At 41.2% G+C, this 23,162-nt stretch overlaps 1 protein-coding gene across 1 annotated transcript; it reads left to right on the top strand.

The window, feature by feature from the left end:
• Positions 1–63: 63 nt before the first annotated feature.
• On the top strand, positions 64–22,202 carry CHCHD4 (coiled-coil-helix-coiled-coil-helix domain containing 4). Its single transcript, XM_065407639.1, has 3 exons — positions 64–208; positions 9,322–9,420; positions 21,032–22,202. The coding sequence occupies exons 1-3, from the start codon at positions 187–189 to the stop codon at positions 21,322–21,324; spliced, it is 414 nt and encodes a 137-aa protein (XP_065263711.1). The 5' UTR covers positions 64–186; the 3' UTR covers positions 21,325–22,202.
• Positions 22,203–23,162: the final 960 nt, after the last annotated feature.

Raw genomic sequence — 23,162 nt, 5'->3', positions numbered from 1 at the left:
TGAATACGGCTCTCAATCAGGCGCGGTGTAGGGCAGCCCGGGGTCCTTCGGGGAGCGGGGTGAGAGGTCGCAGTGTGGTGCGCCGGCTGCCGCTGGTTCAGGCGCTGGCGGGGACGGACGGGTCGCTGGCAGGGTCAGTCAGTCGCCGCGGGCCGGAGCTGCGGAGAGATCACCCCATCCCTCACCATGTCCTACTGCAGGGAAGAAGGTGCGTGGCGGGGGGGAAGGGGCGGGTGTGTGTGTCCGTCCCCGTCCTGTTCTCAGGGGCAGGTGGGGCCGGGCCGGCGGTGGTTTGGGGGCTGCGGGCTAGTGGAGGGTGGGGAGGGGCTGGGGAAAGAGAGCACTGGAGGGGGAGGGGAATCACAGCAACGAGGGACCCAGCGTGGGGTAGCGGGCACCCGGAGCTGCCTTCCTGCCAGCACATGGGGATAGGCGGCCCCCTGCACAGCCATCAAGGGCAGTACTCCTTCGGGAGCCATAATTAACCCGTTGGTGCAGTGCGGCTAGCCTCAGGGGTTATACAAATCAGGAGCCTTTTCTCCCTCCGTGTTTGCGTTCTGGTTTTTGAGCCTTTAGGGCTTGCTCGTGTCCCATTTTTATGCTCCCCCACCCCCCAGTCATGACAGCTAGGGGCTTCTTTTATAAAAAATACAGTTGAATCTCTTCATTCCAACAACGGCGGTGTTAAGAAATACATCAAATATCATGAGATTTGTGTTAAAATAATGAGAGTTGACAACTCACTGGCACAAGATGTCTCTGAGGCCAAGAGTTTAGTAGGCATCAAATAAGGCTTAGGCACACATACGCAGGGTAAAAATACCCAGTTATGTTAGAATGTAATACATAAAACCCTTGTACTGTGCAGCATACGCCATTTTATAGCAGGGGTTAAGTAAGAACCTACTTTCAGGGCTCATCTACACGGTGCCTCGGGGGCTTGGGTGAATTCTAAAGCCTGCCAACATTCTGCCTTCAGCACTTTAGGATTCACATCCCTCTAGTGTGCATTGCCACCCTGTGTAGATAAGACTTAATTGTCCACTGTCAGGTTACCTTGTACCTTCCTGCGAAGGGCTGGTGCTGTCTGTGCTGGAGATGTAATACTGGGTTATATGACCACTCATTAAATTTGGCATGGTAATTTCTGTGTCTTGTAGCCAGATTGCACTGTGGTTGTGCTAGAGCTCACTATCTGAGTTGGGTCAGTACTCAGATGGGAGAACAAGGAAAACCCCAAAGCTGCACAGGATGGTGTGTAAGACATACTGGGAGCATGCCTGTTTGGCTCCACATTGACTCGGATATCCTAGGATGGTGCTACTGGGTACAGTGCTGTATGAGGCATTCCAGAGACCTGATCACTCATCGCTAGGGTTGCCAACTTTCTAGTTGCACAAAACTGAACACCCTAGCCCGCCCCTTCCCCGAGGCCCCACTCCTGCTCATTACATTCTCCCTCCCTTGGTGGTTTGCTCTCCCCCACCGTCACTGGGCTGGGGCAGGGGGTTGGGTTGCGGGAGGGGGTAAGGGCGTAACTGGGAGTGTGGGCTCCAGGGTGGGGCCAGAAACGAGGGTTTCAGGATGCGGGAGGGGGCTCTGGGCTGGGGCAGGGAGTTGGGGTGGGGGGGGTGAGGGCTCTGGCTGGGGGTGTGGGCTCTGGGGTGGGGCTGGGGATGATGGGTTTGGGGTGTAGGAGTGGGGCTCCAGGCTGGGAGGTGGTGCTGAAGGATTTGGAGTGCGGGTGGGGGCTGTGGGTTGAGGCAGGGGGTTGGGGTATGGGAGGGGGTGGGGCTGAGGATGGGGGGTTCAGGGTATGGGAGGGAGCTCTGGGTTGGGGGTGTGGGCTCTGAGGTGGGGCTAGGGATGAGGGTTTTGGGGTGCAGGAGGGTGCTCCGGGTTGGGGGGCACGGGGTTGGGGTGTAGGCTTATCTCAGATGGCTACCGGTCAGGGGCACAGCGGGGGTGCTAAGGTAGGTTTCCTGCCTGTCCTGGCACCGAGGACCACGCTGCGCCCCGGAAGTGGCCAGCAGCAGGTTCGGCTTCTAGGTAGAGGCTCACAAGCAGCTCCGTGTGGCTCTTGCTCGCAGGCGCGCGCGCGTGCACACACACACACACACACACCCAGCTCGTGTAAAGTGCAGAGCTGGTGCTCGGGGTGGGGGCAGTGCGCAGAGCCCCGTGGCCTCCCCGCATAGGAGCCCGACCTGCTGCTGGCCACTCAGCTCTGAATGCAGCACAGAGGTAAGGATGGCAATATCACAACTTCCCTACAATAGTCAGATTTCACAGTTTGTGGCATGTTTTTCATGGCCAGGAATTTGATAGGGCCCTATATATCACACCTACTGCTTCACTGCTATTCACTAGGCCAGTAATCCTGTCAAGGAAGGAAATTAGGTTGTTTTGCCATGATTTTTTCTTGAAAAATCCATGCTGGTTGTTCCTTATAACCCTGTTATCCTCTAGGTGTTTACAAATTGATTGATAATTTGTTCGAGTATTATTCATGGCTGCAAAGTTTGCTTGACAAGGTGGAGTGTTTGCAGTCATGCACTCTACAGTGTTTGAAATAGCAGTTGCCATGCTTCACACATTTAACTGGTATATTTCAGACACATCGAAATGAACATTAGTAAATGTTTCACCAAACCATATACATCTTGGGATTTGTATGTGTCTGCTGATGGCAATCACGTTACCAATAGCCAGGAAAGCCTTAATTTCTAATCCCACCCTCCCTGTTGACTCACTGTGGTAGCTTCATGGAAATGTGAGACAGAAGAGAGGCTATCGTATATCACCCTTTCTCTTCCCTCCTAAATGAAGGATTGTTTCCCAATGAAGTTTCTGACACTCCTTTTGGGAGACTATTCTGCAGTCTCATAGACTTCAGTTAGAAAAATTTACTTTGAGAGTCATCCTAAATTTCCCCTAAACTTTCCATTACTCTAGTTGTATACCCTTGGACCATCATAGTGAGTTCTACCTTCATAGTGTTTACACCCTTCAAATCTTATGCAGACTGTATTTTTCTATCCTTGGTAGTGTTCACAGCACTTCCCAATTTAATATAATCTGCAAATTTAATATGCTCTTTACTTGGTCATTTAGATCACTAACGAAAATATTGAATCCATCCCTAATACAGACCCCCTCAATAGCCTACTAGACATTTGCCTGGAATTCAACACATGTGCCATTTATCAATACCCTTTGTTTGTGTCCCTTTAGCCAACTCTCAGTCCATTTGATGGTTTTGCTCTCCAAGCCAGTTTTGAATTACTATAAGTTTTCATCTTCCCTGATCTTCAGTGAAGTGAGCTGTGACCTTGGATTACAAATTAAGAGCTGACAGTTTCCTGTTTAACTAGATTTTAAACAGGATATATACAGAACTGCACCTGAGTTTTAGTTCTTATGGTAACTCAATTGCAAAAATAAATAAATTTTGACAAGTCACAGTTAAGACTGCCTAAAAATGCTACCTGCCCTGTAGCAAATTACCTTACATGCATGCTAGAAAGACACTTCTCCCCTGTAGAGCAGTAATTCTTCTAGGTCACCTTGACAGTAGCTGTGCCTGCCAAGATAAGACTAATCACTTCGAATGCTTCAGGGCATAAGATAAACTCCTTCCTAACCCCTGTGGTGTCTGCCCTACATCAACCCCCAGCTCCAAACGTACAGCATTGTGCAACTCTCCTCCAGTGATGTGCACCTTAATAAAATCTGGCTACAACTGATTAGATATATTATGGGGTTTTCTAGCTTCCTCTGTTGGAGGAGGAATATTGGGCTACGTGAATAAATGGTGTCATGTTGTACATAGTTTCTTAGTAATTGACTGGTCATTGTTTTTTCTGTGCTAAACTTTAACCAGTGCTAGCTAGTTAATATTTTGAAAGACTATTAAAAAAAAGTTATCTGGTGTTTGACGTGTGGGAAAGATTAGTGGGAAGCTAGTTACTTTGCTTTTAAATTATGTTGTATCTGCATATGTGGCGAGTGCAGAGGGGGTTTGCAGGTGTTCTTAGCAAGCCAATGGTGCCTTATGGCTTTGACCTTTAAAGTTCACCTGAAATTAGCCAAACATTTGCCATTTTTAGCTGCCTTAGTATATCCTAGCGGAAATCCTGCCTATATGCATCAAGAGAATACGGTTTGGGTCCTGTCTTTACTGTCTAATGAGACACTAAAGTCCATTGCGGAGAAACTAAATGAATTCTTTGCATCGGTCTTCACGGCTGAGGATGTGGGGGAGATTCCCAAACCTGAGCCATTCTTTTTAGGTGACAAATCCGAAGAACTGTCCCAGATTGAGGTGTCATTAAAGGAGGTTTTGGAACAAATTGATAAACTGAACAGTAATAAGTCACCAGGACCACATGGTATTCACCCAAGAGTTCTGAAGGAACTCAAATGTGAAATTGCAGAACTACTAACTGTGGTATGTAACCTATCATTTAGATCAGCTTCTGTACCAGATGACTGGAAGATAGCTAATGTGATGCCAATTTTTTAAAAAGGCTCCAGAGGTGATCCCGGCAATTACAGGCCAATAAACCTAACTTCAGTACCAGTCAAATTGGTTGAAACTATAGTAAAGAACAGAATTATCAGACACATAGATGAACACGATTTGTTGGGGGAAGAGTCAACAAGGTTTTTGTAAAGGGAAATCATGCCTCACCAATCTGCTAGAATTCTTGAGGGGGGTCAACAAGCATGTGGAAAAGAGTGATCCATTGGATATAGTGTACTTAGATTTTCAGAAAGCTTTTGACAAGGTCCCTCACCAAAGGCTCTTAAGCAAAGTAAGCTGTCATGGGATAAGAGGGAAGGTCCTCTCATGGGTCAGTAACTGGTTAAAAGATAGGAAACAAAGGGTAAGAATAAATGGTCAGTTTTCAGAATGGACAGAGGTAAATAGTGGTGTCCCCCAGGGGTCTATACTGGGACCAGTACTGTTCACATATAAATGATCTGGAAAAGGGTGTACACAGTGAGGTGGCAAAGTTTGCAGATGATACAAAACTTCTCAAGGTAGTTAAGTCCCAGGCAGACTGTGAAGCATTGCAAAGGGATCTCAAAAAACTGGATGACTGGGCAACAAAATGGCAGATGAAATTCAGTGTTAAAAAATGAAAAGTAATGCACCTTGGAAAACATAATCCCAACTACACACATAAAATGATGGGGTCTAAATTAGCTATTACAACTCAAGAAAGAGATCTTGGAGTCAGTGTGGATAGTTCTCTGAAAACATGCACTCAGTGTGCAGCGGCAGTCAAAAAAACTGACAATGTTGGGAATCATTAGGAAAGAGAGAGATAAGACAGAAAATATCATATTGCCTCTATATAAATCCATGGTATGCCCACATCTTGAATACTGCGTGCAGATGTGGTCGCCCCATCTCAGAAAAGGTACCAAAAAGGGAAACAAAAATGATTAGGGGTATGGAACAGCTTCCATGTGAAGAGAGAGTAATAAGACTGGGACTCTTCAGCTTGGAAAAGAGACGATTAAAGAATATGATAGAGGTCTATAAAATCATGACTGGTATGGAGAAAGTAAATAAGGAAGTGCTGTTTACTCCTCCTCATAACACAAGAACTACGGGTCACCAAATAAAATTAATAGGCAGCAGGTTTAAAACAAACAAAAGGAAGTGTTTCTTCACGTAATGCACAATCAACTTGTGGAACTCTTTGCCAGAGGATGTTGTGAAGGTCAAGACTATAACAGGATTCAAAAAGAACTAGATAAGTTCGTGGAGGATAGGTCCATCAATGGCTACTAGCCAGGATGGGCAGGAATGGTGTCCCTAGCCTCTGCTTGCCAGAAGCTGGGGAATGGGTGACAGGGGATGGATCACTTGATGATTACACTGCTCTACAGCCAAAATGCTTCTGAAATAAATGTAGTCAAACTTTACTAATTCTGGGTCACTGAGAACGAAAATGATGCTTAAAATTGTTGATTGGCTCTAGTTTTCAAGATATGCTATTGGGTCAGTATATACGACCCTTGACTTGGGAATGGCGGAGGATAAGTGAGTTATAAAGGGAAGGGATCTCAATTTAAACCAGAAATGACTAAAATACATCTTTGACTGGATCTATGAAGAAATCTATGACTGGGTTTGGACAGTACTTGCTTTTTAGGCAAAACAATGAATGATGCAATCTGAAGCTGGTATTGCGTCATACCTGATATGAATTGCATCATGTTATTCCTAGAAGTCATGGATGATGCAATCATAAAGAAGCTTACATCTCTCTGCTGAACAAATTGCCCTATATCAGCTCTAGAAATCATACAGGGTCGTGCTCTCTTATTTGTCAGTGTTTGATTTTGCAAAGGGACACATTTCTGTTTAGCCAAAGTGAGCAGAGATGCCTCGTACTTGTGTGAGCAGTGCAGATAACTTCTGCTATGTTTGTGGTGAAGTGACTTTTGCATTACAAAAGCGCAGTATAACCACTATGGTTAAGAAAGCCTATCACCTTTATTTTGGCTGCAAAATTGGAGATCAGGACAAGAGGTGGGCCCCACACATATGCTGCAACACTTGTGCAACAAATCTTCGCCAGTGGTTGAACAGGAAAAGGAAATCTATGCCTTTTGCAGCGCCAATGATTTGGAGAGAGCCAACAGATCATACCAGCAATTGTTACTTCTGCATGGTGCCTCCAGTTGGGAAAGGTGTGTCAAAGAAGAAAAAGTGGACTGTGCATTATCCAAACATTCCATCAGCTATACGCCCAGTACCCCACGGAGAAGGACTGCCGGTTCCTGATGCACCAGAATCATTCTCACTTGAGTCAGAAGAGGAAGAGGATGAAACTTCTGGTCCTGAACCATCAATGTCACAGGACCCACATTTTCTCCCATCCTCCTCCTCTGAACCACACCTCATAACACAAGGTGAACTGAATGACCCTGTCAGAGATTTGGAACTACCCAAGAGTAAGGCAGAGCTGTTGGGCTCCAGACTACAGCAGTGGAATCTCCTGGCAGGTGATGTTAGGGTTTCCATGTTCCATGACCGTCAAAAGGATCTTGTCCCATTCTTCTTCATGGAAGGTGATCTTGTAGCCTGCAACAACATCAATGGTGCGATGGCAGCCCTCAACATCGTTCACGATCCAGATGAGTGGAGACTGTTCATTGATTCATTGAAGACGAGCCTTAAAGCTGTTTTACTGCATAATGGCAATGTTTTGCCATCAATTCCAGTTGGTCATGCAGTCCATATGAAGGAAACCTATGACAACATGAAACAACTTTTGAGGTGCATACACTGTTGTTGGTCATAGTTTATGCACCTCAAAAGTTGTGGCACCTCAACATCGGTGGCAGCTTTGTGGCGATTTGAAGGTTGTTGCTCTCTTGCTTGGTCTGCAGACTGGATACACAAAGTACTGCTGTTTTCTCTGCGAATGGGATAGTCGTGCAAGAGATTCCCACTACATCAAGAAAGATTGGCCACTCCGACAGTCATTGGAGCCTGGGAGGAAAAGTGTTCAGCATCCACCAATTGTTGAATCAAGGAAGATTTTGTTACAACCCTTACACATCAAGCTGGGTCTGATGAAGAACTTTGTCAAGGCCATTGACAAAACACAAGCAGCTTTCAAGTACCTCCGTGGAAAATTTCCAAGGTTAAGTGAAGCTAAGATAAAGGAAGGTGTCTTTGTTGGTCCTCAGATTCGTGAACTTCTTCGAGATGATGCATTTGACCATGCACTGCGTGGCAAGGAAAAGGCGGCATGGAAAGCCTTCCAGTTAGTGGCAATAAATTTTCTCGGAAACAACAAGGCAGACAACTACAGGTTGTTGGTGGAAAACTTCCTCAAGGCATACAAAAGCCTTGGTTGCAACATGTCACTAAAGATACATTTTTTGCACTCTCATCTAGATTTTTTTCCACCGAACTGTGGAGCAGTGAGCGATGAGCACGGCGAGCGATTTCACCAGGACATTGCAACAATGGAGAAACGCTATCAGGGCAAATGGAGCCCATCAATGCTTGCAGACTATTGCTGGACAGTGACAAGAGATGCTCCATTTAATGAATACAAGAGACAAGCCAAGAAGCGCCGAGTAGACACTGAATAGGACTAAACTATGTACAGAATAGTTTTTTGCCTTTTGTTTCATAATAAATTTTATTTATATAACCCTTTTGCTGATTTTTAAAGTGTTACATAAACAGGACAGGTGAAATATTATCATGTAAAGCAACCATAAACACATGAAAAGACCTAGGTTTACAATTTATGATTAAAACTCTACTATCTACACAATATACATAGACATAAAATGTAAAAACTTAAATATCTTAGAAACAGTAGCCAATCAGTTGTTTTAATTGTCATATTTGAATTCAGCACATCAAAATACATAATAAATAGCACATTTTATCTCTGAAGCAGACGACTTCTCAAAAATTGTAGACCAGTGTTATCTGTTCTGTTCATTCCCTCTGAAGCCCCTGGCATTGGCCACTGTCGGAAGACAGGATACTGGGCTAGATGGACTATTGGTCTGACCCAATATGGCCATTGTTATGTTCTTTTATAACTTTAATTCTGAAAGGTTTTTTAGCATAAAGGGTCCCTATTTTTTTATTGTGGTTCCTAGGTGTCACTGAAATACAAATAATAGTGGGTCCCAGAGTAATTTCTAACCCCAATTCCATGAATCCTAGCAGTTGACTCCGAATCTCTGATAGATGGACACCTATGGTAGCCATGAATCCCTTCAATGAGGACCCCTCTACATCTCCCCTGGCATAAAGTTCTATTGCCTAACTGCGCTTATAAAGATGTGAATATTTTTCCTAAATTACCCTGCTGTATCTTAAGCTCATTATGTCTTGCTCTGTCCTTGTTGATTAATTAGAATAATTGATCCCTGTCCTCTTCATACCATCTTTTATGTATTTGTAGACAGTTATCCTGTCTCGCCTCAGTCATCTTTTTTTCTTGACTGAACATAGCCTGATTCTCTTAACCTTTCCTTTTAGGTCTTATTTTCCAAAACCTTTTTGTCATTTTTTAGCGGCTCTCCTCTGAACACTCTCCAATTTGTCTTTTTTAAAATGTAATGCCCAAAACCAAACACTGCTCCAATTGAAGCCTAACCAAGGCCAAGTAGATCAGACTCATTAGCTCTTAAAATGAATGCATCTGTTTACATGCACAACAGTTCAAAAGCTTGTACTGTGCAGCGGCTTGATAAATGGCTTGTTTTGTCTCAGCTTAATCCTTTTTCTGAACTCTTGCTTTTTGTCTTTCCTTAAAATGTTAGGAAAAGACAGAATTATATTTGTGACCAAAGAGGACCATGAGACGCCAAGCAGTGCAGAACTGGTAGCAGATGACCCCAATGACCCTTATGAAGACCAAGGTCAGTAACATTTGGTAAGAGGATGGTAAGACATATATTTAACAATCTAATTTATTTGTGTGGCTCCCATTCAAATTAGTGGAGTAGGTCTTCAGAGAATCTCTAAAAGCTAGGTCAGTCTTTTTCCTAAGGCAGTACCATTAAACTTACTCGTAACTTTACTTTAACTTACTTTTTACTTTTAAACTGAGACATAATCCTTGTCTATATGTGTGACGTTCCCCTTTGGTGTTATCTGGACCGTTGATCTGCTAGGTCACTCCAATCCTTGACTCTGGGAGCCAGCCTGACCCCGCTCTGCTGTGAGAACCCCCACTCCTGGGCTGTTCACACACAGCATCTAGTATATAAGCTGCTCCTTGGATTGTGCAACCAAATGACACTAGCCAATATCTCTGGCCCCAGACACAACCCTAGGAACCTCCGTCTTGCAGTGTCCAGTTATGCCCGCTGGACGTTGCAAGCTTATATGAGTTCGTCAATTTAACAAAGAAATTGATACGCACCAGGCTTGTTATCCCAAGGGGAGTCTCTGACATGCTTCAAACCAAGCACACTGCTTCAGGTAGAATAAACAAACAGATTTATTAACTACAAAGATAGATTTTAAGTGATAGGTAAAAAGTCAGAGCGGTTACCAAAATAAAATAAAACATAAACACGCAGTCTAAACTCTCAACCCTATTAGACTGGGCAACATCTAGATTAAGCAGTTTTTCTAACCCCACTGGATATTGCAGTCCTTAATATACAGGTTTGTTCCCTAAACCTGGGCCACTCTCCTCTGTTGCAGTCTTGTCTTCTTCTCAGTGTCTTAGTTGCTTGCAGCAAAGGTGGGAGCAGGAGAAGGGCCCAGTATGTGTCCACTCTGTCTGTTTTATACCCTCAGTCCATGTGCTTGGGGAGCACAAGTCCAGGTATGTCTGGGGGGCATTGCTGAGTCTCTCCAAGCAAGGTTGAGCAATTCCCCTGGTGTGGCCTCATGCAGGTGAGTCATTGCATTGTAGTTCCCTTGCTGGACAATGGCTGTTGATGGGTTGTTTGACACCCCGCCTGGGTGTTGGTTACTTTCCTTGCTGTTGCCTCTGGGGAGCTGATATCTGGCTGATTCCCCAATTTGCAGCATGTTTTAGTGACTACCATACAACACAATTCTCATAACTTCATATGCATTAATGATACACATATATGGATAGAGAAATGACTTTCAGTAGATCATAACCTTTCCCCTAATACCTTACACGGCATGCTTTATACATAAGATCACGATTATATGAAAATGAGGAATAGGGGGTTACAGTATGCTCCCCCAAGGTATAGAATGTCATAGTATGACCATAGTTTATTTGCCATTTTGGCAAACAATCAACAAACTTTCTGTAATTCCACAATTTAATTCTTTCTGAAGAAACCAAAGACAGTTAATCATGTTTTGAACAGGTCTAAGAGGAGGAGTTAACAGTTTAATTCCATACAGTAGCTTAGTGTTTCTGTAACTTCTTTATTCTGCATGTTTTCTAATGGTCCCACCTTCAGCCTCAACTACTTCAGTCCCTCTCCAGTCCTTCAAAATGTTTAATTCTGCAGTCTATCACACATGCAGTTTGTTGCAGTAGTAGTCTGAGATTTTTCAGAAATCCCAATTAGTGTGAAAGTGACTTACACCCATGACCTTGTCATGTTCTGCACCCAGTAACCCATTTCAACAAGTACTAAAACTATTTTCCTCCTCCTGTCACATAATGACAACTCTAAAGGGATCCAATTATCACTAATGCCTTAAGAGGCAAGTAACTTAACATTTGCAGTTTGGAACTGAAGTTTGCCAAATTATCAAGCAAGATAAACCAGTACTGATGCTAAACAGTTCACATCTGCAAGTGAACAAATTTAAGAACTCTCTGCTTTTACTATTGCTATTTATTATCTTTTTGCGAGACAGAATAACAGGGGATTAAGCCTTGTAAAATCATGGTTGCCTTGGGCAAGTAATTTTTTTTTTTCTCTTAAAATCGGTGAGTAAAATATCTTAGTTTATAGTCATGGTAAAACCTGAGTGGATAGATTTTGACCCAGGCTAATAAATGTCCATGAAAATTTAAGACTGGATTTGGGATTTATTGGATTGCTTTTATGTTCACCAGGCACAAAGGCAACTGTTTGTTTCCATTTAGGGCCTCATATTTCAATCTCATTTTTAGAGGTGCTGAGATTCACAGCTCCTGTTGAAATCAATTGAAACTGTGGATGCTCAAGCAATTCTGAAAACTGGTCGCTTTTATTTGGGTGCATGAGTTCAGGTATTCCAGTTTGAAAATTTGGCTATAGTGTCTACTTCAGTTTGCATGAATTGAGGCATACTAAGTCTCAAGTCTTGTTGCCTCCAACTTTGACTGAAGTTGAGCTAAGTTGTTTCTTTTCCCAGTTGAAAATCTGTTAAACATACAATAGTTAGCAGAAACTCTGCCCCAGCATTGTAATCTCTAGGGGGCAGTATTCATGCATCATTTAGCACCCAGAAAAGGATATTGGTGATGCTATGTTAACAAACAAACATACAGTACACAGTCTAATTTGAACCATCTTGTCTTGTATAATAAACTCTTTTTTTTGTTTTCGTACATAGATTTGTGCTAAAATGAGCATGCATCATCTACCTGCACAGATTCTGAACCTGTTTACAGCAGTATTCAGAGTGAACAGTTGTATCTGACCACATCCTCACCTTGGATCCTTTGACTTTTGTAATGATCTAAATGAAAATTGGGACAAGGGATTAGAGAAAGCTTTCATGACTTTAGATGCCACATGTATGTCAGGTGAACAGATTTCTTTCAGGTAGAACAGTAACTTATCAGACTCCTTCCCATAGCATGCTTGATTCAAAGTCAAAAATTTCTCTTGAAGCTTAGGACAGTATGGTGAGAGATGCTCTGTACCCTACTCTCTCGGCCATCAATCAGTTCAGCCACTCAGAAGGCTGCTAGAATCTATGAAGTGAAGCGATATTCTGGGGCATTGCTCAATAAGGATGTGATAGCATATGTATGTTAGAAGAACATTTAACCCTGATGTGTGTGGTTGTTTAAACCAAGACATTATTAGTATTAGCCCAATATCTGGGAATTTAAGACTGTGTTATGTTTAGGGGGTAGGTTGAGAGAACAGCCCATGTGGAACTTCTTGTGAAAGCTAGTAATAAAAGATGATTAAACATAACTTCACAGTAACAAATAAGTAGAAACAGACATTCTTACACAGTACTTGATGATATACCTCAGATATGGTGCTCAAAATAAGTTTAATTGGCTTTCTCAATATATGGGACTGGCAGGCTTGGTGTGATTGAGGTTAACCGTACACCCTTTCTGAGATGAAAAGAAATAGCTGGTTCCCCCCTTAAACTTTCCAGTGTGTGTGTCTTATTTCAGAAAGATGTGTAGAAGCTAAAGTTTAGTGTCTGTCAGGAGTTCCTTTACCCCTCGTATTTTCAGGCAGGATGTGTTATTGGCTAAGAGCCAATGCTCAAACAGCAGATTTGTTTTCACCAATCTGCACAATAAGATTTGTCAGCATCTCCACTTTGAAAGCAGTGCATCAGATTCTAAAGATTTCAGGTAGAATCTGGTACTGGCCATGAAATCCAAACGGTATTTGCATCTGTTTTCTTCTCAATTTATGTCTGTATATACAACTTCCTGACTATAGAGAGGAGAATAGAGCCCACAGTATCTACAAATAGTCAGTTCTGTAGTACAGTTGACCCTTCTATGAAAAGCATTTTCTGAGAGAAGTTTATCTGATCAGCCAGTTATTGTACTCTCTGGGGGAAAAACAATGAAGAAACAGATTTAAATGCTGTCTCAAACATTTTAGAAAAAGCTGTTTTCTCTTATAGTGTTAATAGCCTGTGATGGGTGATCTTTTCATTGATCAATATGGTGGTGATAAGATCCCAACTCCCTTCTGCCTGGCCTGTCTCTCTTCTGCAAAACTAGACTGCCGAAAATAAAGATCCCACGACAACCTCACATCTGGAGAATATAAGCCCTTGGAGATGTTATAATGCATTTTAACAGTTCATAGAATGAAATATCACCTTAAGTGGTGTGCAACTGAACAAAAAAGACTGCTGCTTATATTGGCAAATTCTAACATTCATGCAGTCTTGGGTTATAGGAAGTTGCTTCAAGTCTTAGAATATCTCCCATTATCATTGTAAAGACAGTGTGTTGGAATTTTTTTAAAGTGACACTTCTGTTCTGAACTGGAAGTCATGTCTTCAACAACCAGGGCTTCTCTAGTAATGGGGTGTGTGAATGTAAACTTATCTCACTGGAACTGAGCCACAACAGTTCATGATATTTTGAGTTATTTTAATAATTATGGTCAAGCAAGCCAGTCAGGTTTGCTGTATTGTCAGTGCCAGATCAAAAGAGGGAAGAAAAGGATCTCTTGGCATTGGTGTGACGCAGATACAAGTGATTCGAACATGAACTCTGAGCATAGTTCTTCTCTTGGGACCTGTAAGGACAAGTTGCTTTGTTATTCTTTCATGGCAGTGGTTGCATAAATGAAGTTAGCATGTCATAGAATCTAGTTCCTTTCCCAGTTGGACAGCCTGGGCAGAATTTGAAGATGGCCAAGACAACTCATCTGGAAGGGCCAGTGAAATGCCATGTTTATGTTGGATGTGGAAGGGCTTTGGTGGGAGGGAGATATGTATCCTCTCACAAAGCAGTAATTCCAGCACTTTAGCCCACCAGCTAGCTGTACTCTGGATTTATATTCCCAATTTGGCCTTTCCAGGCCTATTATGGGTAGGGGAGGAGAGAGAAAAGGCTAGAAGCTAGTTGTGTTGGGGAAATCTTGCAATGAAAAGGACATCTTATCCCTGTCCTTTCCATTAGAAATGCATAAGATCCAACATGAAAATGGTTTTTGCATTAAATACTGTAGTATGGTTTTTTTGAACATGCCATGAGTTGCTGCCACAATTTAAGGGTTTTCTCAAAGTTTCTCACTTCAGCTCTCCAAAGCTACAACACAGCAAATCAAAAAACGATAAACAATTCACATATCACAGATTGCAGTTGTATCTGAGGGGAGGGAAATCTATGGAGGGGAAAGATATGGGCAAAACATTTTGAAGCATTGTAGGGCAGAAGCTCTAGTTTATTGTGCGATTTTTATTTAAAAGAAAATTGGAAAAGTCTTTAGCCGTTCATAAAGTAACATGCAGGTTTTTTTAATTTAGCTTATACTTTGAACAGGAGATCTGATTTCCAGTGTTCAACTTCTGTGGCATAATTCACAGTAATGGCCCTTTTGATCTTTTTTTACTGTACTACACACAGAATAATCACTTTTAAGGAGGAATATGCTTATTATATAAATGCCTTACTCTGCACTGAGTCCTAATATAATGTAAACCTTTAAATTTATGCAGAATGTGAGCATTATTTTGCAGGCCTCCTGACACTTGTTATTACAATGCAAAACAATTGTTGTAGCGCTAGTTGTTAAATTCCTCTTTTACATCAAAGATTATCTTTATTAAGTTTCTGATCAATAGATTGCTTAGGAAAATCCTAATTATCGTGTTGTTTCTCTTGGGTAAGATCATAGAATATCGGGGTTAGAATGGACCTCAGGAGGTCATCTAGTCCAACCCCCTGCTCAAAGCAGGACCAATCCCCAGCTAAATCATCCCAGCCAGGGCTTTGTCAAGCCTGACCTTAAAAACCTCTAAGGAAGGAGATTCCACCACCTCCATATGTCTGGAGCCCACTTTCTAAGCCAGAAGTATTAAAAGTACAATGGGCAAAGCTACAGCTGATTCCCAGCTAAGTGGGATGGCAAACTGAGATAGATTTACATTACAGCTTTTAGAACATAAAAGCTGTACTAAAGTTACATTGTGACTCTCATTATAACATCCTCTCTTTGCAGGGATGGGCCGGGAAAATTGCCTAAGAATCTCTTCATCTGCTTTTGAATTACAGAAAGATGAAAAAATATTTTTCGCAATTTAAGACTTTGCTTTTTGCTTCCACGGTGCAAACAGATGAACATCACAGGTGTTGAATTTTTCAGGGTGACTATTCCTAACTGAGGACCTGTTTCTATTACTTGCAAAATATATATATAATTTAAAAATTAAGAAACCTCTTATAATTGTTTTTAAATATTTTGTGCATGCCAGGTGACTTTTGTGAATGTTACAGCACTGTTAGCATAACTAATGTTTTAAGTAGAAGGCATTAATCACAAAAGATTCTCAATAAATAGATTTCAGTGTAGAAGCAGGTTCTGTATTGAAATCATTGTCTGGTGGCAGGAGTGGTTCCCAAAACTGCTAGTGAAGGCACAGGCCCTTCCCTGAAACTTCCCATTATACAACAAATGAGGATAATAAACAGACCCCCAAAAAGATGTTGGTGGAAGGAAAGGATACTACAAGATCACATAGAGTACATGTCTTGACAGTTCCATTAACTTTAGAGCTTTTGTGGGTTTTTTAAACTTTCTATAGGTGAGACAGTAGAAGTGAGTTTTGAGGATACATTTAAATGGGGGGGATGATTTGACTTCCTCTTTGCACTGCAAGAGACAATTGTGTGGCTTTCCAGGCTTGCTAAAGAAACTAGCAGAGCTTGTAAGCGCCCAGTCTTCAATAACGTAATTTTGAAGGGCCTACAAGTTCCTCAAGGCTAATTGTTTTGGGGGTTTCCTGAGGTTTTTTGAATGGGGAGCATGTCTGAAGAGGATTGAGAAACTGAAATGTTAATATTATGAATTTAAAATGTTCAAAAGTAAGGAAGTTAAAACAAAGGTTCTCTTAAGAATGCTAGTTCAGCATCATTGCACCTTTTGCAATTTATACTCCTGTGTTTTAAATATGTACAAAACATAAATGTTAAGTGTCCTTATCAAATATACAGGATGTGCCAAACTAATCTTTACTTCTTGCATTCTGGGTATTTTAAATTTGTAGATTCCAATGCCAGAAGGGACCATTGTGATCATACAGGCTCACCTCTGTATAACACAGGCCATAGAACTTCCTCAATATAATTCCTAGAGTAGATCTTTTAGAAAAACATCTAATATTAATTTTAAAATTGCCAATGATGGAGAATCAACCATGACCCTTGGTAAATTGTTCCAAGGTTAATTATACTCACTGTTAAACATTTATGCCTTATTTCCAGTCTGAGTTTTTGTCTAGCTTCAACTTCTGGCCATTGGATCATGTTATATGTTTGCAAGATTGAAGTACCCATTATCAAATATTTGTTTCCCATGTAGTAGTTATAAACTATGATCAGGTCACCTCATAACCTTCTCGATGCTAAGTTAAATAAATTGAGTTCCCTTAGTCTGTCACTATAAGGTGTGTTTTCTAATTCTTTAATTATTCTCATGGCTCTTCTCTGAACCCTCTCCAATTTATCAACACCCTTTTTGAACTGTGGACACCAAAACTGAACACAGTATTCCAGCAGAGGTGTCACCAGTGCCAAATACAGAGGTGAAATAACTCTCTTCTACTCAAAATTCCCCTGTTTATGCATCCAAGAATCGCATTAGCCCTCTTGGCCATAGGATCGCACTGGAAGCGCGCATGCAGTGACTCTATCACAACCCCCAAATCTTTTTCAGAGTCACTGCTTCCCAGGATAGAGTCCCCCATCGTGTAAGTGTGGCCTACATTCTTTGTTCCTAGATATATACTTAGCTGTAGTAAGACGCATATTGTTTGCTTGTGTCCAGATTACCAAGTGATCCCATTCGCGCTGTATCAGTGACCTGTCCTCTTCAGCATATACCATTCCCCCGATTATTGTGTCATCTGCAAAGTTTGTCAGTGATGATTTTATGATTTCTTCCAGGTCACTGATAAAAATGTTCAATAGCCAACAACCAATCTTTGTGGGACCCTACTAGAAACACATCTGCTGGATAATGATTCCCGGTTTGCAGTTCGAGACCTATCAGTTAGCCAGTTTTTAATCCATTTAATGGGTGCCAGGTTCGTTTTATATCAGTCACATTTCTTAATCAAAATGTCATGCAGTACCAAGTCAAATGTCTTAAAAAAAGTGAACAGAATGTTGGGAATCATTAGGAAAGGGATAGATAATAAGACAGAAAATATCATATTGCCTCTATATAAATCCACGGTACGCCCACATCTTGAATACTGCGTGCAGATGTGGTTGCCCCATCTCAAAAAAGATATATTGGGACTTGAAAAAGGTTCAGAAAAGAGCAACAAAAATGATTAGGGGTATAGAATGACTATTGTATGAGAAGACATTAATAAGACTGGGACTTTTCAGCTTGGAAAAGAGACGACTAAGCGGGGATATGATAGAGGTCTATAAAATTATGACTGGTGTGGAGAAAGTACATAAGTGTTAGTTACTCCTTCTCATAACACAAGAACTAGGGGCCACCAAATGAAATTTATAGGCAGCAGGTTTAAAACAAACAAAAGGAAGTATTTTTTCACACAATGCACAGTCAACCTGTGGAACTCTTTGCCAGAGGATGTTGTGAAGGCCAAGACTATAACAGGGTTCAAAAAAGAACTAGATAAATTCATGGAGGATAGGTCCATCAGTGGCTATTAGCCATGATGGGCAGGGATGGTGTCCCTAGCCTCTGTTTGCCAGAAGCTGGAAATGGGCGACGGGATGGATCACTTGATAATTACCTGTTCTGTTCATTGCCTCTGGGGCGCCTGGCATTGGCCACTGTCGGAAGACAGGATACTGGGCTAGATGGACCTTTGTTCTGACCCCATATGGCCATTCTTATGTTCTTATAACACTGTTGGATGATTTAAAAAAGCTAATGCCCAGCAGAATGCCACTTAAAAGCATTAATAAAGGAAATACTTTAGAGGTGCAGTAGATAATAGATATACAAGCTCACATTACAAGCCAACTACAACAAAAGTCAGTATTCCAAGAATGAATTTGTAATGTTAAAGGGAGTCCTAATGTAGATCTCTGCATCTCTGATACAACCTAATTATAGGCTCTTAAGTAGGTTAGAGAGGACAAAACAAGTATTGCCATAAGTGCAGACATTTTTATTTGTGGCTGTGATATTATCAATTTCCGGTAGCTAAGAGGGTTTAGGTTGGATGAGCTCTGCAGTTAATTGCCAGTCTAAGCCCTGGACCTGTTATGATGCAAATTGAGTGGTTTTTGAGTGAGCCTCAACTAGTGCTTAACAGTAGGTCTGGATTAGAGGATCAATGTGCTGCAGACTATCTCCAGAAGAAAAAGTGCAACTTTCTATTAGTTCAGAGATTAAAAAAAAGCCAGTCCTGCCCACTTGCTTCATGTAAAAGGATGTCCTAGGTGACCCTAGAGGTGTCTTCCAGTTCTAATTGGGTAGAATTCTAGTTGATATACTAGATCACTTTTAGTGTAGGGAGACTTTTCTGTGCCTCTAGTCCACTGGGAACAAAGCTCTTACTCTTGTTCAGCTTTCTTTTAAAATGTGGTTTCTGTGTAGTTGGTATTAGAAGCTTGTGTCTTCTTAATGGGGAGATTAGTGGAGTTATACCTATTTGTCTACTTTTACAATATCCAGGAGTATGTACCAAAGATTCATGTGTGGAAAGTCATAATTTACAGTTGAACTTTCTGTGTCACCATGCAGTCTTGAGTTTTAAAACTAATAATTTCTGTTTCAGATTGAGGATTATATGACAAGGAATTTTATTACTGCAATGCCCTGATCAGGTTAATTTCAGAAAACTTTTTCGATGCTCTTAAAGTATTTGAGACACAACCAGTCATTTTAACAGCTGATATTCCGTAATGTCCCTCAGTGACTTCAAATTCTAGTTTGGTCTGTTTACAAAGCAAAACCATATTTCTTTTACACTGCAAGATCAACCTACGTTCTTTCTGCTTTATATCCTCCCTAGCAATAGAGAGTCTGCAACAGGCTATCCACATTTTTTATGACCTCCTGCTTCTCCCCTCCTCCCCCCCTTGGATCCCAGCCATGGTTTGCCAAAGATGATGGACTGTACTAGCTATATCTTATCCATGAAAGAGATTTTGTCCAGCAGGATAAGTGACAATTCTGTGAGCGTGTCCAAAAGACCTATGCATGACAATGTTCCAGTCTTTGGGTAGTAAATAGCACTTCCAACACAGAAATGGTACGAAGGGGACTGTGCAGTTTACTACTAGGCTTGGTGTAAAGCAGATAGTAAGAATTCAGTGCCTTCTGGGGTGCTGAACCAAACGCACTTTGCTTCAGTTGTAAATGCTGTTTTCTTCTGACCTGATCTGGTTGAATGGAAGTGAACTCCAGAGACTCTCAAGATTCTTGAGCAAAAAATAGTAAACGTTTTAAGTGTGTATACTACAATGAGTGCTTAGCTATTGTTTTTCCTACTTTGTTCATTTTTGTTTTTAAAAATAAAACATGAATTGTGGTCCCCAAGCACTTGGGGTAACATAACTAGTAGGCCCAGTGCAGAGAGAATCTTCAGAGATTTTAGATGTTAAAGGCCACTGCCCTACCAAATTTCAAGTCCCTGCTACAAACATGGGGGTCACTAGAGCTTTTCAAAGAAAAAGTCACCCACATTTTTTAACATGGGCAAAACCTCTTTTCCTAGCCTTATTCTCAGCAATGGCTGAAGCTTTATGGCTTAAATTTTCAAAAAATAAATCCGACAGAGGCAGACACTCATTAAGGAAAATTTCAGTCCAAACAGTAAAGTTTGGCAACATAATAAGCGACTGAAAACAGGGTCTTATAGCGGTAAGTATTAGGCAACCTTAAGTTATCTTCTTGGGGGATGAAGGCTAGTAGCACAACCTATAATAACATCAATTCACTTTATTTTATTTTTTTACAAGCTTACATTTCTTGATCTTGTTAAACTGTTTAACTTCTTGCCTTCACGTTTTGTGTTTTCATTCCTAGAATAGATCCAGATATCTTTCCTGTGATGTTGTCATTGTGTCCTCTTTTCCTTATCGAACTGTCTGTACTGGGCTATCTTGATTATCACTTCAAAAGTTTTTTTTCCCCTCTTACTTAATTGGCCTCTCAGAGTTGGTAAGACAACTCCCACCTTTTCATGCTCTCTGTATGTGTATATATATCTCCTCAATATATGTTCCATTCTATGCATCCGAAGAAGTGGGCTGTAGCCCACGAAAGTTTATGCTTAAATAAATTTGTTAGTCTCTAAGGTGCCAGAAGTACTGTTCTTTTTGCGGATACAGACTAACACGGCTGCTACTCTGAAAATTGTCTTCTCTGTTTCCTTCTCTATGATTTCTTTATTTTCCCAGAGACTGAATTGGGCCATGAACTAACCTCTCCTCTTTCCCTTTCTCAGCAGTGAGTCATACAGGTCAAAGTTGAGGCACATTGGCTAGGCAATACAAGGGTGGCTTGTATTGCCACTGTTGATGCTGTACTGGTTTTGTGGATGTAATAAAGAACCTCAGACTTCAGTGCTGTCACCCAGTACATTTCATAGAACAAAATTCACCTAAAAACCAAGAAGACAACCTATAGGACACCTAATTTTTATTCTGTCTTTTGTCTTTTTGTTCAGGATTGATATTGCCTAACGGAGATATCAATTGGAATTGCCCGTGCCTTGGTGGAATGGCTAGTGGTCCCTGTGGGGAACAATTCAAATCGGCCTTTTCCTGTTTCCACTATAGCACAGAAGAAATAAAGGGATCGGACTGTGTGGACCAGTTCCGTGCCATGCAGGAGTGCATGCAGAAGTATCCAGACCTTTACCCTCAAGAAGATGATGAAGAGAAAGAAAATCTGAGCAAAGATTTGGAAACTACTCCTGCAGAGGCTGCGGTAGCCAAAGAGGAGAAGGGATCTAGCTAATGAAGATGCATGGAGGCTCTTGTCTCCACTCCTTAAAATCAGAGACATGGACGTTTTGAAAAGTGTCTGTCTTTTGAGTCTTCAAGAAGTGTTTCACCTTTAATGTTCTATACACTGTATTGTATGAAATAACTTATTACAGGAGCAGAGACCTCAGCCCTGTGGTCTTGCAAGTAAACACTGCAGGAAGAGCAAGTATATATGTAGGTACTGTGTAAAATGTTAGTGGGTACAGCCACTGCTTTAAAAAAAAAAATTCTCCAGTTCTCAGTTTGCATATTGGGTTGAATAATGTCTGTAAAAGTATAAAACATACTTTTTTCAACCAAAAAGTTCCATTAGCCAGTGTGTCAGGTCTATATCCATTTCAGTTCATTCTGATCAGTAGTTGTTCCTTTTCAATGTGTTCTATGCTGTTGATGGGAAAAGCATTTTGTGGAATTTTTTTAAGCTTCTCTGCCAGAGAGTAGCCCTTAAAAGGAGCGAAGCTTAGAAGTTGCAAACTCCATAATTTCAAATGGCACTAAAAGATATTGGCTGCATATACTACTGATTCCAGGTAAAGATTTCCTGAAAACTAAAGTTAAAATGTGTGGCTTTTTAAATTTTATGAACTGAATATGGCTCTTGCCTTTTGAAAATGGTGGTGTGTTGAGCAGTTTTTGATAAAACTATCAAGTGAATGGGAAGAATGCTGATCACTGTGTTCCGTTGTTCTGAAAGCCCTGCTTTTGGGATCCCTCTGTTAGCGCCTGTTCCTTCTGTATAGACACGTTCTTACAATATGCCATTGACAATAAAATTGAAATGTTACCCGGAGTAACACCCTCAGAGCAGATACTGTGACTTGAGCACATATTAAAAAAGCAAAATCTTTTTACCTTGCTTAGAAGCCTGTTTCGTTGTTGTTGTTTTTAATTAGTAGTGCTTGGATTGAAAGTAAAGCCTGACATTCTCTTATATTGTAAAGAGATTTTGAACTCATCTGAAATTCCTCTTAGGTTAAAGTAGTTGACTTTTGTATTTACCAGGTGTATGGCTTATTCCTTCTTTCTCTGAGAAGCATGAGCAATGAAAGCACCTCCTCAGGCTGGAGTGGGATGGGTACAGGACACATCTCAGAAGTCCATAGTGGCTATGAAGCAACAAGAACCTCTTGCCATAATCCATGAATCATGTGAAGTTAAGTATATATAAAATGAAAGATATGATCTGCTTTAGACTTGTATATGGCCAGTCTAATATAAGAATTACATTGGATTACAACTTGCAGGTCAAAGGGATAATACATATACCACCCTCTCCACTAGCAAAAAGATGGCCATGATAGTCAGTGTGATACTGAAGCCTTGGGTAAGATCCCTTTCATAATATGCAAGTACTATGTGTAACTTGCCTTCACACTCATTAATCAGTTGTCACCTAAATATAGCAAAGTACATTTTACAATAGCATTAATTCTCCCCAGCAGGTGTGATAATGTTTAGAGACTTGCCTTGGTGGCTAAAAGCCTTTGGCTTCATCTCTCAACACTGCTGAGATGCCCTATATCAATACTTTGGTTTAGTGTTACTTGCTTATTAAGTTATTTCAGTGTAAATGGACCTATTTATTCTCTTCTGCTAGCCTCTGAAGTGCTGTCTGCACTCTTTGAATTTCAGTAGTAGTTGAATCTTCATCCAGGATTAGGCAGTTGGTAATAACTCAGTCCTAGGGGGATGGATAGCAAGTACTCTGGGCAGACTTTGCATTTAAAAGAAGCAAAGTGTGCAAAAGTTTCAGTCTGTGCATGAAACAGTCAGCAAAACAGATGCCAAATTAACAACTGAGAAAGTGGG

The sequence above is a fragment of the Emys orbicularis genome, chromosome 7, assembly GCF_028017835.1.
Source record: "Emys orbicularis isolate rEmyOrb1 chromosome 7, rEmyOrb1.hap1, whole genome shotgun sequence".
NCBI classification, from domain to species: domain Eukaryota; kingdom Metazoa; phylum Chordata; order Testudines; family Emydidae; genus Emys; species Emys orbicularis.
The sequence above is the reverse complement of the archived record's forward strand: the minus strand, read 5'-3'. Positions and strand labels throughout refer to the sequence as shown.